This window comes from Pan troglodytes, chromosome 12 (genome assembly GCF_028858775.2).
Source record: "Pan troglodytes isolate AG18354 chromosome 12, NHGRI_mPanTro3-v2.0_pri, whole genome shotgun sequence".
NCBI lineage: Eukaryota > Metazoa > Chordata > Mammalia > Primates > Hominidae > Pan > Pan troglodytes.
This window is the reverse complement of record NC_072410.2, coordinates 36,884,278-36,896,837: the sequence shown is the minus strand read 5'-3', so window position 1 is coordinate 36,896,837 and position 12,560 is coordinate 36,884,278. Positions and strand designations below refer to the sequence as shown.

Genomic DNA, 12,560 nt, shown 5'->3' with positions numbered 1-12,560 from the left:
GAACTCCTGACCTCATGATCCGCCCACCTCAGCCTCCCAAGGTGCTGGGATTACAGGTGTGCGCCATCACACCCGGTCAGACCCCTGACTTTCTTAAAGATGCCCAGAGAGTCACCACCAAGGTGGTCTGTTTATCCCATCTTTGGATGCCTGGGACCGTCAAACCTTTCTCCTTTGAGCTTGGCTGCCATCCCGATACAGAGCTCTGCCATTAAGGCCACTTGGGCAGGCCCATCCTTCTGCGGTCTGAACCTCTGGCTCATTGACACTGACTGCCATGTGCCCTGCACCAGGTCTTCTCTCCTTAAGGCTACACAGATGTTCCTATTCCTTCCATGATTCCTCAGGGAGGTGATCTTGAGTTTCTCCTCTGGTCATTCTTAGAAATCACTAGGATTCCTTAGGGGAGCCTTAACAAGTAACAGCCTAACAACCAGAGCACTTGACTGACCACTGCAGAGACAAGCAGACCACGTGGCTTAAGTTCAAAATGATCACAGGCAGCCGGGGCACAGGTTGACACAGATGTGCCTGGCTGGACAGGAAAACTACTAAGTTGATTTCCCCCAGGGTATTACTAAAACACACCTTCTCCACCCTGTGCTTGTGGAATAGTATTCTTGGCCCTTGTACAGGAGAGCGCACCTCTCTCCTCAGCTGACCCAGACTTTAGAACAATCACTTTACAGTTGGTCAGATGGTAATGGACAGGAAAAAGAGGATGCAAAGAGAAAGCGGAGAAGGGCAGCAGAGAAACAAAGGGAAGAGTTCCCAGTCCATCAGTAAGCCATACCAAGTGCCATCATTTAAAGACTTTCTCAGAAGACAAAAACAGAGACAGGGTGTCTAAAACCTTTATCCAAGAGAGCTGTGAAGCGCCGTGGAATTGCAAAGGACTGGGGGAGGTATGTCTGCAAGGCCAGACAGTCCAGGAAGAAAGGGAAACCTGAGCAGAGGGTACTGGACACATCCTACTCGACCAAAGCAGATGTGTTAATGCTAATGAAATGACATGAGCCAGCAGACACCTGAGGACACCTATGCTAGGAAGGCTGGCCCTGCGACCAGCAAGACCCTGAGACTCAATAGTTTTGCAGGAGCCAAGCTGTGCCTTTGCTAACTGAGCTCTTCATTTATTTGTTTATACCTGTCTGTACCACAAAAAAAATTGGAGGCACTTCAAAGGATGTACAAATTAAAGTAGAAACGTATGAATAAAAATTAGGATCAAGAAAGGAATTTTGTATATATTCTCTTACTCAACTTCTACATTTCACAGTTGAGAAAACTGGGACTCAAAACAATCAAGTCACCTGCCTAGGGTTTCACCATTACTAAGTGGCAGTTAGATTTGAATTGGGTAAAACATTTAAGCTCTTTCCTCTCTGCACCATGCTGCTTTTAACTTTGGGCTTCTCTGTGGACACTCCCTAACCAGGCAGAGAGCAGAGTGGTCAGGAGCTCAGACTCTGAAACCACACCACTGAATTCAAGCCGGGCTTCACCACGTACTGCCACAGGTGACCCTGGGCAGGTTACTAAATCTCCCTGCTCCTCAGTTTCCCTGCCTGTGAGATGGGGATGATTGTAGCACCTACATCCCCAGGAATGTGATGAAAGTTAAATGAGCTAATATTGCTAATACACTTTTAGAACAGTTCCTGGCACACGGGAGCACTAAACCACATTATAAACTAGCTAAACTAGACGTGAACTTGGGTGAGCAGCTCAACCTTTCAAGCCATCATCTGTAAGATGGAGATGATACTGGGATATCTCCCAGTCACAATGACTAAAGGAGATAATATATATAAAGCATCCATACATGTCAGTTATAATCCCTCTCATGCTACTTTATTTAAAATCATCTCTTCCTCCATCCTGGGCTAAATGTTATCAGATAATCCAGCCACTAAAATAATCAGTGACATAAGCATTTGATATGTCACTTGATTTGGAAACATAAATGTAAGCTGAAAGAAAAATCTTGCAATGCAATGTGAATTCATTAAAATTAAAAATAAAACACAGGAAGGACAGATGATACTAAGAGAATTTCTGGCCAGGCATGGTGGCTCATGTCTGTAATCCCCGACCTTTGGGAGGCCAAGGCGGGAGGATAGCTTGAGCCTAGGAGTTCAAGATCAGCCTGGGCAACATGGCAAGACCCCATCTCCACAAAAAATTAAAAAATTAGTCAGGCATGGTGGTGCACACCTGTGGTCCCAGCTACTCAGAAGGCTGAGGTGGCCGTCTTCTTGCCACTGCACTCAACCCTGGGTGCAGAGCGAGACCCTGACTCAAAAAAAAAAAAAAAGGGAGAAAAGAAAAAAGAAAGAATTTCTTTGTTGTTTACTTTATAGCATCAGGGCAAATTAATTCCAGGAGAGGAGCCCTAGAGCCTGTTGGGTTGAGCCCACCTCATCCCACACCCCAGCTGCAGTAAATGGGAGAAGGATACTGTGGAGTAGTTAGTGGTGGGTTTTTAGAAGAAGGTTGTCTTTGGTTTTGGAGTGCTGAGATTAAGTGCTTTCCCCTCTGAGTTCAAACTTTTATTAACATATATTTGTCACACAGTAGACTAATGATATTATAGTTTGAGCATATGCTTGGCAATGTTTTCATTTAAACCACACCAATGGGATATCTAACCTTTACACGGTCAGGGTCCACATAATGCATTTTTTTCATGTCACATTCTTCAGTAGTATAATTTAACTTGAGGATATAAAGGATCCACACTCCAAACACAAGCAATGTACATCTGGAAAAAAATCAATTAGGTATTATGATGTAGTCATGTGAGAATCATGAGATGCAATGTGAAACTGAAAACGGAATCCTAAATGAGTCTGCCTGCTATGCAGCATAAAACTACAATCTTTAAGTTGACATTGGGGTGAAAGGAAGGGGCCATTTCCTATTTTCCTGACAAGATAAACTAGTCATTTATGACTGTCTTTGTTATAAGCAAACACAGAAAAAACTTTTTTTGCAAGAGCACTGTAACAAAATCTGAATCACAATGTCAATTATTGAACTTAAAATCAAGTAATAGACTTGAACTATAGAATCTCGGCTTCAATCTTTTGTGACTTTAAAATTCTGTCAGTCCTTAAAAAAAAAAAAAAAAGAAAAGAAAAGAAACAGTTTATTCACAGTACGTCTAAAGAATTCTACCCGGAAGTGAGGCCGACTGGGAAATGAGACGGGACCATTAGTTACCCTTAAGATGACCTAAAAAATATTTTTAAAGATCTGATAAATTCACACTATTATATAGTTTAATACACACACACACACACACACACACACACACACACGACTTGGAGAACAGAGCTGAGTCTAGTCTTAGTTTTAGAAATCTCATTTTTACTAAGTTCTCCAGTGACACAAACCGCAAGCTAAAAAGTTTCAACCAAAATTTAAGAACCACTGCTTTAAACAATTCTGTTCTTGAAAAAACAAATGTAAGAAATAAAGAGAAAGTAATCCATTTTCTAAATAAAGGGGCGGTTTTTTTTCAAAAAAAGCATCTAGCATAATATATTATACATAATAGATGCAAAATATTTCTTAATATTTGAGGATGAGAATACAATGAAGTGTTGCTGGGAGTGTTTTAAAAACTTTAAAATTCTCATTTAAAACAGGCTTCCCATGACAACTTGGACAAGTTGGGATTATGTATAATGATAAGTGAACAGGATGCTATCAATTTGTGTAAACGTGGGTTTGGGCAGGGGGCATGGCAGAGCACACACACACAAAATATTTCTCATATACACAAGAAACCGGTGACACTGGTTATCTTTAAATATGGAGGGTAAATGGGGAGCAGGGATGAGAAGGTGTTTCCCTGAGACTCTTTAATACCTTTTGAATTTTCAATCTTGAAAACCTAATATTACCTATTCTTCTCTTCAGCCCCAGAAAAGGTGTTACATTCAGTGCATACACTTCCCTTATTTTGATTTAAAAAAAAAAAGAAAAGAAAAGGGTGTGAAGGCAAGCCCAGTGTCTGTAGCACATATCAGACTGTGCCTTAATTCCTGGAGCGAGTCCACCTCACCCACAGCCTAAGCAGCACAGGGCGCAGGTCTATCTCCCCTGCTGCCTTGTGGCTGGCGCCCAGCATGACGTCATGAACGTGGTGGGCCTCAATAAATATTGGTTGGTGACTCAAGGGAGGCTGAATGTAACATAAGCCTTATTCTTATAAATTTCCTTTTCCCCTACACTTCCTAAGTCAGTAAAGTGAGACAGAAGACTAGATTGCAAGGTTGGATTTCTATGTTTAGACATGAAAAAAGGGCAATTTTCAACTGGGTTTGACTGGTATATATGTAAAAAAAGACACCTGCCAAGTTCCTCCTTGATTAATTCTATCACTTATTAGGATATAAGGGTGACCTGGCTCAAACACCTGTCATCATTTTTAGTATTCGATATTTAACAGTATTCAAGGGCCTTCAGGGAAATTTAATTAACCATATTTTAGATTAACTTACAATAGCTAAGGGAAAAGCCCTCTTTTGTTAAATAAGGGCATGAAGAGCAGTGCACGGTGAGAGCTGCTCTCCCAGGCATCCAGGCCAAGGTAGAGAGCCTGAGCAGCTACTGGGCACTGTGCACTTACCAAATACAGCCAGCTGTACAGGCCCACTCCGGCTGTGCACTCAGTCTTTACTCAGACGTGCCTTTGAATGTCTGAGGCATCCTTTGACCAAGCATGCCTCTCCAACATTAGCCATCTTGAGGGCTCTCACTGAATTTTTCTCCTAGTTCTACACAGTTGACCCAAAGCAGGGGGATCTACAGTCCCAGGGGCGGTACTTACTTGAGGATGTCTTTTAATAACAAGCTGGGCCTTCTCATCTTGCTTTGAGCTCGGGTGTACCATTGCAGGGAAGGCCTCGAGCAGTCACTTCTCAGTTTCACATAGGTGTACTCACTTGGCATTGCTGTGAAGAGAGGCAAAGAGGGCAGTGGGGAAAAAGAGAGGAGAGAGTTAGGAGGATGGATTATGGTTTTCAAAGAGCCTTTATATGTTGCATCCATACCATGGAATAGTAACTGGCAATAAAGAAGAATGAACTGTTGTTACATGCAACAAAGTGGGTGAATCTAGAGGGAACTATGCTGAGCTGATACCAAAATGTTACATACTGTATGATTCTCAACATTCTTTTTTTTTTTTTTTTTTCTGAGACGGAGTCTTGCTCTGTTGCCCAGGCTGGAGTGCAGTGGCACGATCTCAGCTCACTGCAACCTCTGCCTCCTGGGTTCGAGTGACTGTCCTGCCTTAGCCTCCTGAGTAGCTGGGATTACAGGCGCATGCCACCATGCCAGGCTAATTTTTGTATTTTTAGTAGAGACAGGGTTTCACCCTGTTAGTCAGGCTGGTGTCGAACTCCTGACCTCGTGATTCACCTGCCTCGGCCTCCCAAAGTGCTGGGATTACAGGCATGAGCCACTGCACCCGGCTGATTTTTAACATTCTTAAAATGACAAAATTATAGAAATGGAGAACAGACTAGTGAGTGTCAGGGGTTGTGGAAGGGGAGGTAGATAGGTAGATGTGGCTATAAAAGGGCAACACGAAGGACTCTTGTGAGGATGGAGATGTTCTACATCTTGAGTGTATCCATGTCAGATTCCAGCTGTGATATGGTACTATAGTTTTGCAGGATGCTATCATGGGGGAAAATGAGTAAAGCATACACAAAATCTCTCTAGATTATGTTTTACAACCGCATGTGAATACAATTATCCTAAACTTTAAAGTTTATTTTTTTTAAAAAAGGACCTTTTACCTTTTAGAGCTACATACAGAAATATCTACAGATCAAATAGCAAAAATGAGATCTGCTTCAAGAACTCAGGAAGGGGATAAGTGGAGGGCCAGGGAGAATAGATAAAACTAACTTTAAGCTGATAATTTACTAAAACTGGGAGATGGGTCTAGGGCTCACTACACAATTCTCCCCACTTCTGTGTATGGTTAAAATTTATATAATAAAAAAGTTTAAAAAGAAAGTTACATTAAAAGCAGAAGTGTTACATCAAAAAAAAGAAAAAAGAGAGAATATGGCAATTTAAAAACACTTTTCTTAAAAAATATGTTGTGTGCCTGCCTATTTATTCTTTTGAAATAATTTTATTAGCAATTTTCAAGTTCTAAATAATATTCCAATAGTACTGTAGTAGGGATTGGTCCGTCTCCCCCATATTCACTTTCCCCTAACTCAACTTAATAGAGCTCTGGATTTTTAGTGGGGCATAGTACCTCCCAGAATGAAGACTACATTTCCCAGTCTCCCTTGGAGCTAGGACTTAAGACTAAGTTTTAGCCAATGGGATATGAGCAGAAGCATCCTGTGCAATTCTCAAGGTGCTTCCCTTGGCATACTCTGGCTTCTCCTGTATCCCCTCTGCCTCCTGACTGAAATATGGACCATGATCTGCCACTCTGGACCACACAGAGAGGACATTACTCAAGGATGGTGGAACAACAAGAGAAGGAGCTGGGGCTCCTGGGACAACCCCATAGGGCAGAGAGCTGCCACTCTACTTCTGGACTGGTCTATGATAGAGGAATAAGCTTCTGTCTTGTTTAAGGAATGGTTAATTAAAGGCAAAATTATATCTTAACTAATATAGGCACTAGTTACTATTATAATAAATGCATATATTAATTTAAGAAATAATGTCTTCACTATAGTTTTTAGTTGGATGGAAGAAGTTATATCTCATTCATTTTTCACTTCATTTTTCCCGTTAGGGTTTTGCCATCTTCTTTGAAAAAAATCTATTTATCTTAAACTAAACAGGCATTCAAGTTTTTTTTTCTGCTACTGTAAATCTCTTCCTTAACTCCTTAATTTTTTTTTTTTTTTATTGATCATTCTTGGGTGTTTCTCGCAGAGGGGGATTTGGCAGGGTCACAGGACAATAGTGGAGGGAAGGTCAGCAGATAAACAAGTCTGCCTGGTTTTCCTAGGCAGAGGACCCTGCGGCCTTCCGCAGTGTTTGTGTCCCTGGGTACTTGAGATTAGGGAGTGGTGATGACTCTTAACGAACATGCTGCCTTCAAGCATCTGTTTAATTCTAATTCTGTGTAGCAAGAGTTTTTATCATTATGTATAATTCTATCAAAATAGTTTCAATAAGTGTTGAGGGCCTTATTAATAAACCTTTGCTGAAGAATCTGCTGAATTATTAAATGAGAAGTTAGAACAACTGAGATCCTGGAAGGTTTTCAAATACCACAATTCTGTGGTTACTTCATGTACAGTCAGCCAAGTGGTGGGAATCAGCAGGCTACCTGTAGCCTGTGCATATTTAAAATGGAAACTTCTGAGATGACCGGAATGATACTCAGTTCACACCAAAGTGGACCTCCAGAGAACAAAGATGACTGTGGCAAGAGTATGAGAAAGACTCCAGGGCCTCCGCCTCCAGGTGCTCTGTTGCTGAGCCAGACAGTCCTCCGGCTCTTGTTCTACTCTGCCCGTCAGACTATAAGCCTGTAAATATTTTCCGAACTCTCTCTTACCAGCTGGCTTCTCGTAAAGTTGTGATCCTAGGATGTGCTGGTGAAAGACTGGGAGGCAATCTTTCTTTTCCCCTGACTTGGTGAAGCTTTGGATAGCAGTAGTAGCAGACAAGGGAAGGTGTCTACATGTGACTCCTGCAGCAGTCGTGTGCATTCGGATTCTTGGGTTTTTAGGCAGCAGATGCTGTGGCACTTCCAGTAACTTTGTGACAAGTACAAGCTTCTGACTAGGGGTGACAATGGCTCCCTGAAGACCAAATCCATCTCTCTAATGTGGACCTCTCACCTAAGCCCAGACCTGTATACCTAATGACTTGTTTGCTATCTTCACCTCAAGCAACATTCCTAAATGGAACCTGGCATTTTCTTCTATTCCTTTCATTCTTTGGTATCTGAACCATCTGTTCAGCCATAAGATGAAAACCTGCAGGTCAACCAGACTTTCATTCTCAACCCCAGTCAATCCCCAGGGCCTGCCAATAATACCTCCTGAATTTTTCCTGTTCACTGCATGCCTTTAATAGAAGTCACTTACCTCGAATGCCCTGATCTCAATTTTATCGCCTCAAAGCCGTCTTTCAAAAATACATATCTGCCTACTGGTTCCCAGCGTATTTCAGATTCTGTGACTCCATGTGACAAACCTGTCTATCACACTGCACAAAGAAGTACTGTTAGAAACCTGGATGTGCCAAATTGTTACTTCAGTGCCTTTGCACAGGATGTGCTCACAATCTGGAATCCCACCCAATAATCTGCCTGCTGAGCTACTTTTCATCCTTAAACCCAGCTCAAGCATCTCTTTCCTTATCTCTGAGGTCATTTTTCACCACCACACCCATCCCTGGGCACGTCCCTATCTCTGTTTACCACAATGAACTGAATTTTCTTTTGCAGACTCCTGGAGGAATGAGCTGCAGAGCCAGAACTCTGTTCACCTTTGTATCCCTAACACCTAGGACAGAGATTGGCACACAGCAGCCCCTTAAGAAACATCTCGAATGGAATGAAATGTGCATTACATGTCTGTAGCCTGTCATCAAACAAGATAAACTTCCAAGAAAAGCATTTTCTCAATACTGATTAAGAGTAAAACTAAAACTGAATGTTAACAGAAATTATAATGGCAAGAATAAAGCATAAACTCTATTGAAACATCTAAAATGGCTGGGTGTGGTAGCTCACACCTTTGGGAGACTGGGATGGGATGATCACTTGAGGCCAGGAGTTTGAGACCAGCCTGGGCAACACAGTGAGACCCTGCCTCTACAAAAAAATAATAATAAATGAAATATCAAAAATGTCCAACAGCAGGAAATTTGTTGGTAAATTACAGCACAAACTACATGAATACTCTACAGTCCTTAAGATCTTGCTACACAGCAGGGTCTCTGACTGACAGCATCAGTGTAACCTGGAAGTGGGTTAGAAATGCCCGCCCCAGTCTTGCTGACTCAGCATTTTAATGAGATCCTGGGACATTCATATGCACATTAAAGTTTGAGAAGCACTAGCTTAAAGTACTCAGTACTTAACATTTATTGACACTGAAAAATATAAGAAAAAGGCAGTTTTATAAAAATCTATGTATCTACACATGTAGTTACCTCCTGGGATATATCTATTAAAGGCATGTGCTCTGTGGTGGGCAGGCATATGCAAACCCACCCCCAAAGGCCAAGGAAGAGGCTGATGAATCCAGTTTCTCAGAAAGAAACATGTGATGGGGACTTACGAACAGAAGCCATGTCCTGGGTGGCGGCGAGACAGGATAATGGTTGCCCATGCTATTACTCCCCAGACTGAGGGTGTATACACCCAGGTCTTAAATATCATACTGAAGGAATGTATAGGACATTGACATCCAACCCTCAGGAAAATGCAAGAATTTGCCGAAGGGCAGGACTTATGGTATAACGACAAGACTGTTTTGACCTAAGGGCAAGATTTACAGTAAGTATATGAAAGTAGAAACCTTAGAAGCCTTCCTGGGACTGGGGTTAGTCAGAAGTCAACATGGCAGATTAGCATCCAAGATGGCGTTGCTTTAGCCTCCACAGTATAAGAGTTTGACTTCCCAAGAAGTTTCATCAAATCCCTCTACTTCAGCTCAGCAGGCATTACTTCTTCTGATTTACAAGGGACCATGTGGATTCCACGTCCCTCAACATCACAAGAGAAGGGCCAAGCTGGGAACAACAGACAAACGGCAGAGTGGCCTCTCCATGATCCCTTGGAGAAGCCAGGGCTTATCAGCTGAAAGTCATGATCACCTTGACACCATCTGGACTGTTTTCACTCATTTCTTTTGTTTGCGATTTTCTGTTCGGTGAAAAGGTGGCAGTTGAAGGTTGGATTACATGAACATTGAATCAGGGGCATGCTTTGTTAATTGCTAGAATAACTGTGTCATAAATTTCAATAGCAATTATACTTTTGTTTTCTGGTTTGAGATGGGATCTTGCTCTGTCACCCTGGCTGGAGTACAGTGGTGTGATCACAGCTCACTGCGGCCTCAACCTCCTAGGCTCAGGCCATCTTCCCACCTCAGCCTCCTGAGTAGCTGGGACTACAGGCACACACCACCATGCCAAGTTAATTTTTGTATTTTTTTTTTTTTTGTATAGATGGGGTTTTGCCATGTTGCCCAGGCTGGTCTCTAACTCCTGGGCTCAAGCCACCCACCAGCCTTGGCCTCCCAAAGTGCTGGGATTACAGTTGTGAGCCATCATGCCCAGCTGGCAATTAAACTTTTTTTTTTTTTTTTTTTTTTGAGATGGAGTCTCACTCTGTCGCCCAGGCTGGAGTGCAGTGGCGTGATCTTGGCTCACTGCAACCTCTGCCTCCCGGGTTCAAGCAATTCTCCTGCCTCAGCCTCCCGAGTAGCTGGGACTACAGGCACGCGCCACCACACCTGGCTAATTTTTGTATTTTTAGTACAGACAAGGTTTCATCATGTTGGCCAGGCTGGTCTCAAACTCCTGACCTCAGGTGATCTACCCACCTCGGCCTCCCGAAGTGCTGGGATTACAGGCGTGAGCCACCGCACCCAGCCGACAATTATACTTTTAACCAACAAAAAACGATCAGACTGCAGGGGAAGAGTGTTCATGTAGCCATAGGTAATTATAGGCGTAGAGGCATCTGGAAGAAAGTACACCTGTCATCAACAGTTAGTACAATTGTTTTGTCTTTGTTTTTTTAGAGATAGGGTCTTGCTCTGTTGCCAAGGCAACAGTGCAGTGGTGTGATCATAACTCACTGCACCTTCAAACTCCTGGGCTCAAGCGATACTCCCACTTTGGTCTTCTCAGTAGCTGGAACTATAGGCATGTGCCATTGCACCCAGCTATCTGTTTATTTGTAGAGATGGGGTCTCTCTCTGTTGCCCAGGCTGGTCCCAAACTCCTGGCCTCAAGCGATCCTCCCGCCTCACCTCCCAAAGTGTTGGGGTTATGGGTGTGAGCCACCATGCATGGCCTGGTGGTGCAATTGTGAGTGAGTTTATTTCTTTTTGCATTCCTTTTTTTTTTTTTACTGCCTGAATTCCATACATTACCAGTTCTATTCCTGAAAAACTGAAACTATTTTCACTTAGGGAGGAAATCCTTAAGCTACGATTGAAATTTAAGCTATGAAAAGACATTTGAAAATCACCCAAATAAAATATTTTTAGGATCCCTTAATCATCTCTTTAGTATGGGACAAAAATATCCCCAAAATTAAGCATTTAGGCTTAAAAAGCAGAAACAAATCATGAGGAACTTCACTAAGAAAGGACCACATGTTTGCTGAACTGGAAAAAAACAGATTTATGGAGGTGCAAAATAAAGGATGTCAGCACTCAGCAAGTCCAGTTTGCCTCAGGGGGCAGGAACTGGGTTGCTCCCTTTCTGTGGAAGCCTCACTGGGCTTCCAAAGAGATGGTGAGTGAATCCCGACGGACAAAGGATGACAGAGGCCCCTCCCTTCAGAAGGCTCACACTTTCTCACCTGATCTGTTCTGGCACTGCAGCTTCAGCTAGAGACACAGGGTGTCACAAATAGCTCCCCACACTGAAGCCACCCAGCCAATGGTGAGCGCACACACACACGCACACACAGCCTCCGTTCAGTTAAGCAAACGAGACCCTCTCCTTAATTCAATTAACTTACATAATGTGAATGCTTGGGTTAGAATAATAAAACTACAGACATGCCCTACTTACCAAAATTGCTTATGTGGATATTCCTGTATGCATGCTTTCTTTTTTCTTTATAACACTAATCATGAGACATGTGATTCTTCATAAGTTTTTTACTTTTGAATTACACGTTTGTCTTGTCTCCCCCACTAGAATGCAGATTCCATGCAAGCAGGGGTCTCTGCTTTGCACACCACTGTCTTCACAGTGCCTAGGAAGGGAAGAGGCATATAAAGGGCATCCATATCTGTTTACTGAATAAATACGCAGTTTCTTATGAGGGTTTCGGAGGCGATGGTGGTTATAGGCCTTCCTCCAAGGCTTTTGTTGGCAGGCCATCACAAGGCTGGCCTGTCTTCTTCTGTCCTGTGGCTCCCTCCTCGTTCTCCTTTTTCATCTCCTAAGAGTTAGGATCCCCAGGGCTTAACAATTTGATACTCTTCTCACTCAGGCTGCCAGGAACAGCCTCCGCATCATGGCAACCACCTTTATGCAGAAAAGGCCTGACTTCCAAAATTATATTTTTCTACCCACATATTAAAATGTAACAGATTCTTCTTAAAGAGGCCATATGAAGACATAATTCTTTTTTGTGTGCTTTTTAAAATGATAAATAATCGTACACTTTTTTTTTTTTTTGAGACGGAGTTTCACTCTTGTTGCCCGGGCTGAAGTGCAATGGCACCATCTTGGCTCACTGCAACCTCTGCCTCCTGGGTTCAAGCGATTCTCTTGCCTAAACCTCCCAAGTAGCTGGGATTACAGGTGCCCGCCACCATGCCCAGCTAATTTTTGTATTTTCAGTAGAGACAGGGTTT

At 42.7% G+C, this 12,560-nt stretch overlaps 1 protein-coding gene across 15 annotated transcripts in view; it reads right to left on the bottom strand.

Moving 5' to 3' along the window:
* Positions 1–12,560, bottom strand: part of ST3GAL5 (ST3 beta-galactoside alpha-2,3-sialyltransferase 5) — a 50,140-nt gene that overhangs the window by 19,412 nt on the left and 18,168 nt on the right. For 6 of the 15 annotated variants that reach the window (XM_009442597.4, XM_009442600.3, XM_063788827.1 and 3 more), the window contains exons 2-3: positions 4,841–4,964; positions 2,653–2,764 (exon numbers count right to left, since the gene is read on the bottom strand). In XM_009442597.4, the coding sequence (XP_009440872.1) occupies positions 2,653–2,764; positions 4,841–4,964 (236 nt within the window). Of the gene's footprint in view, positions 1–2,652; positions 2,765–4,840; positions 4,965–8,093; positions 8,114–9,533; positions 9,881–10,562; positions 10,703–11,766; positions 11,954–12,560 lie in introns of those variants that run through there. The other 9 variants (XM_009442598.5, XM_063788824.1, XM_063788822.1 and 6 more) reach the window with 7 other exon arrangements.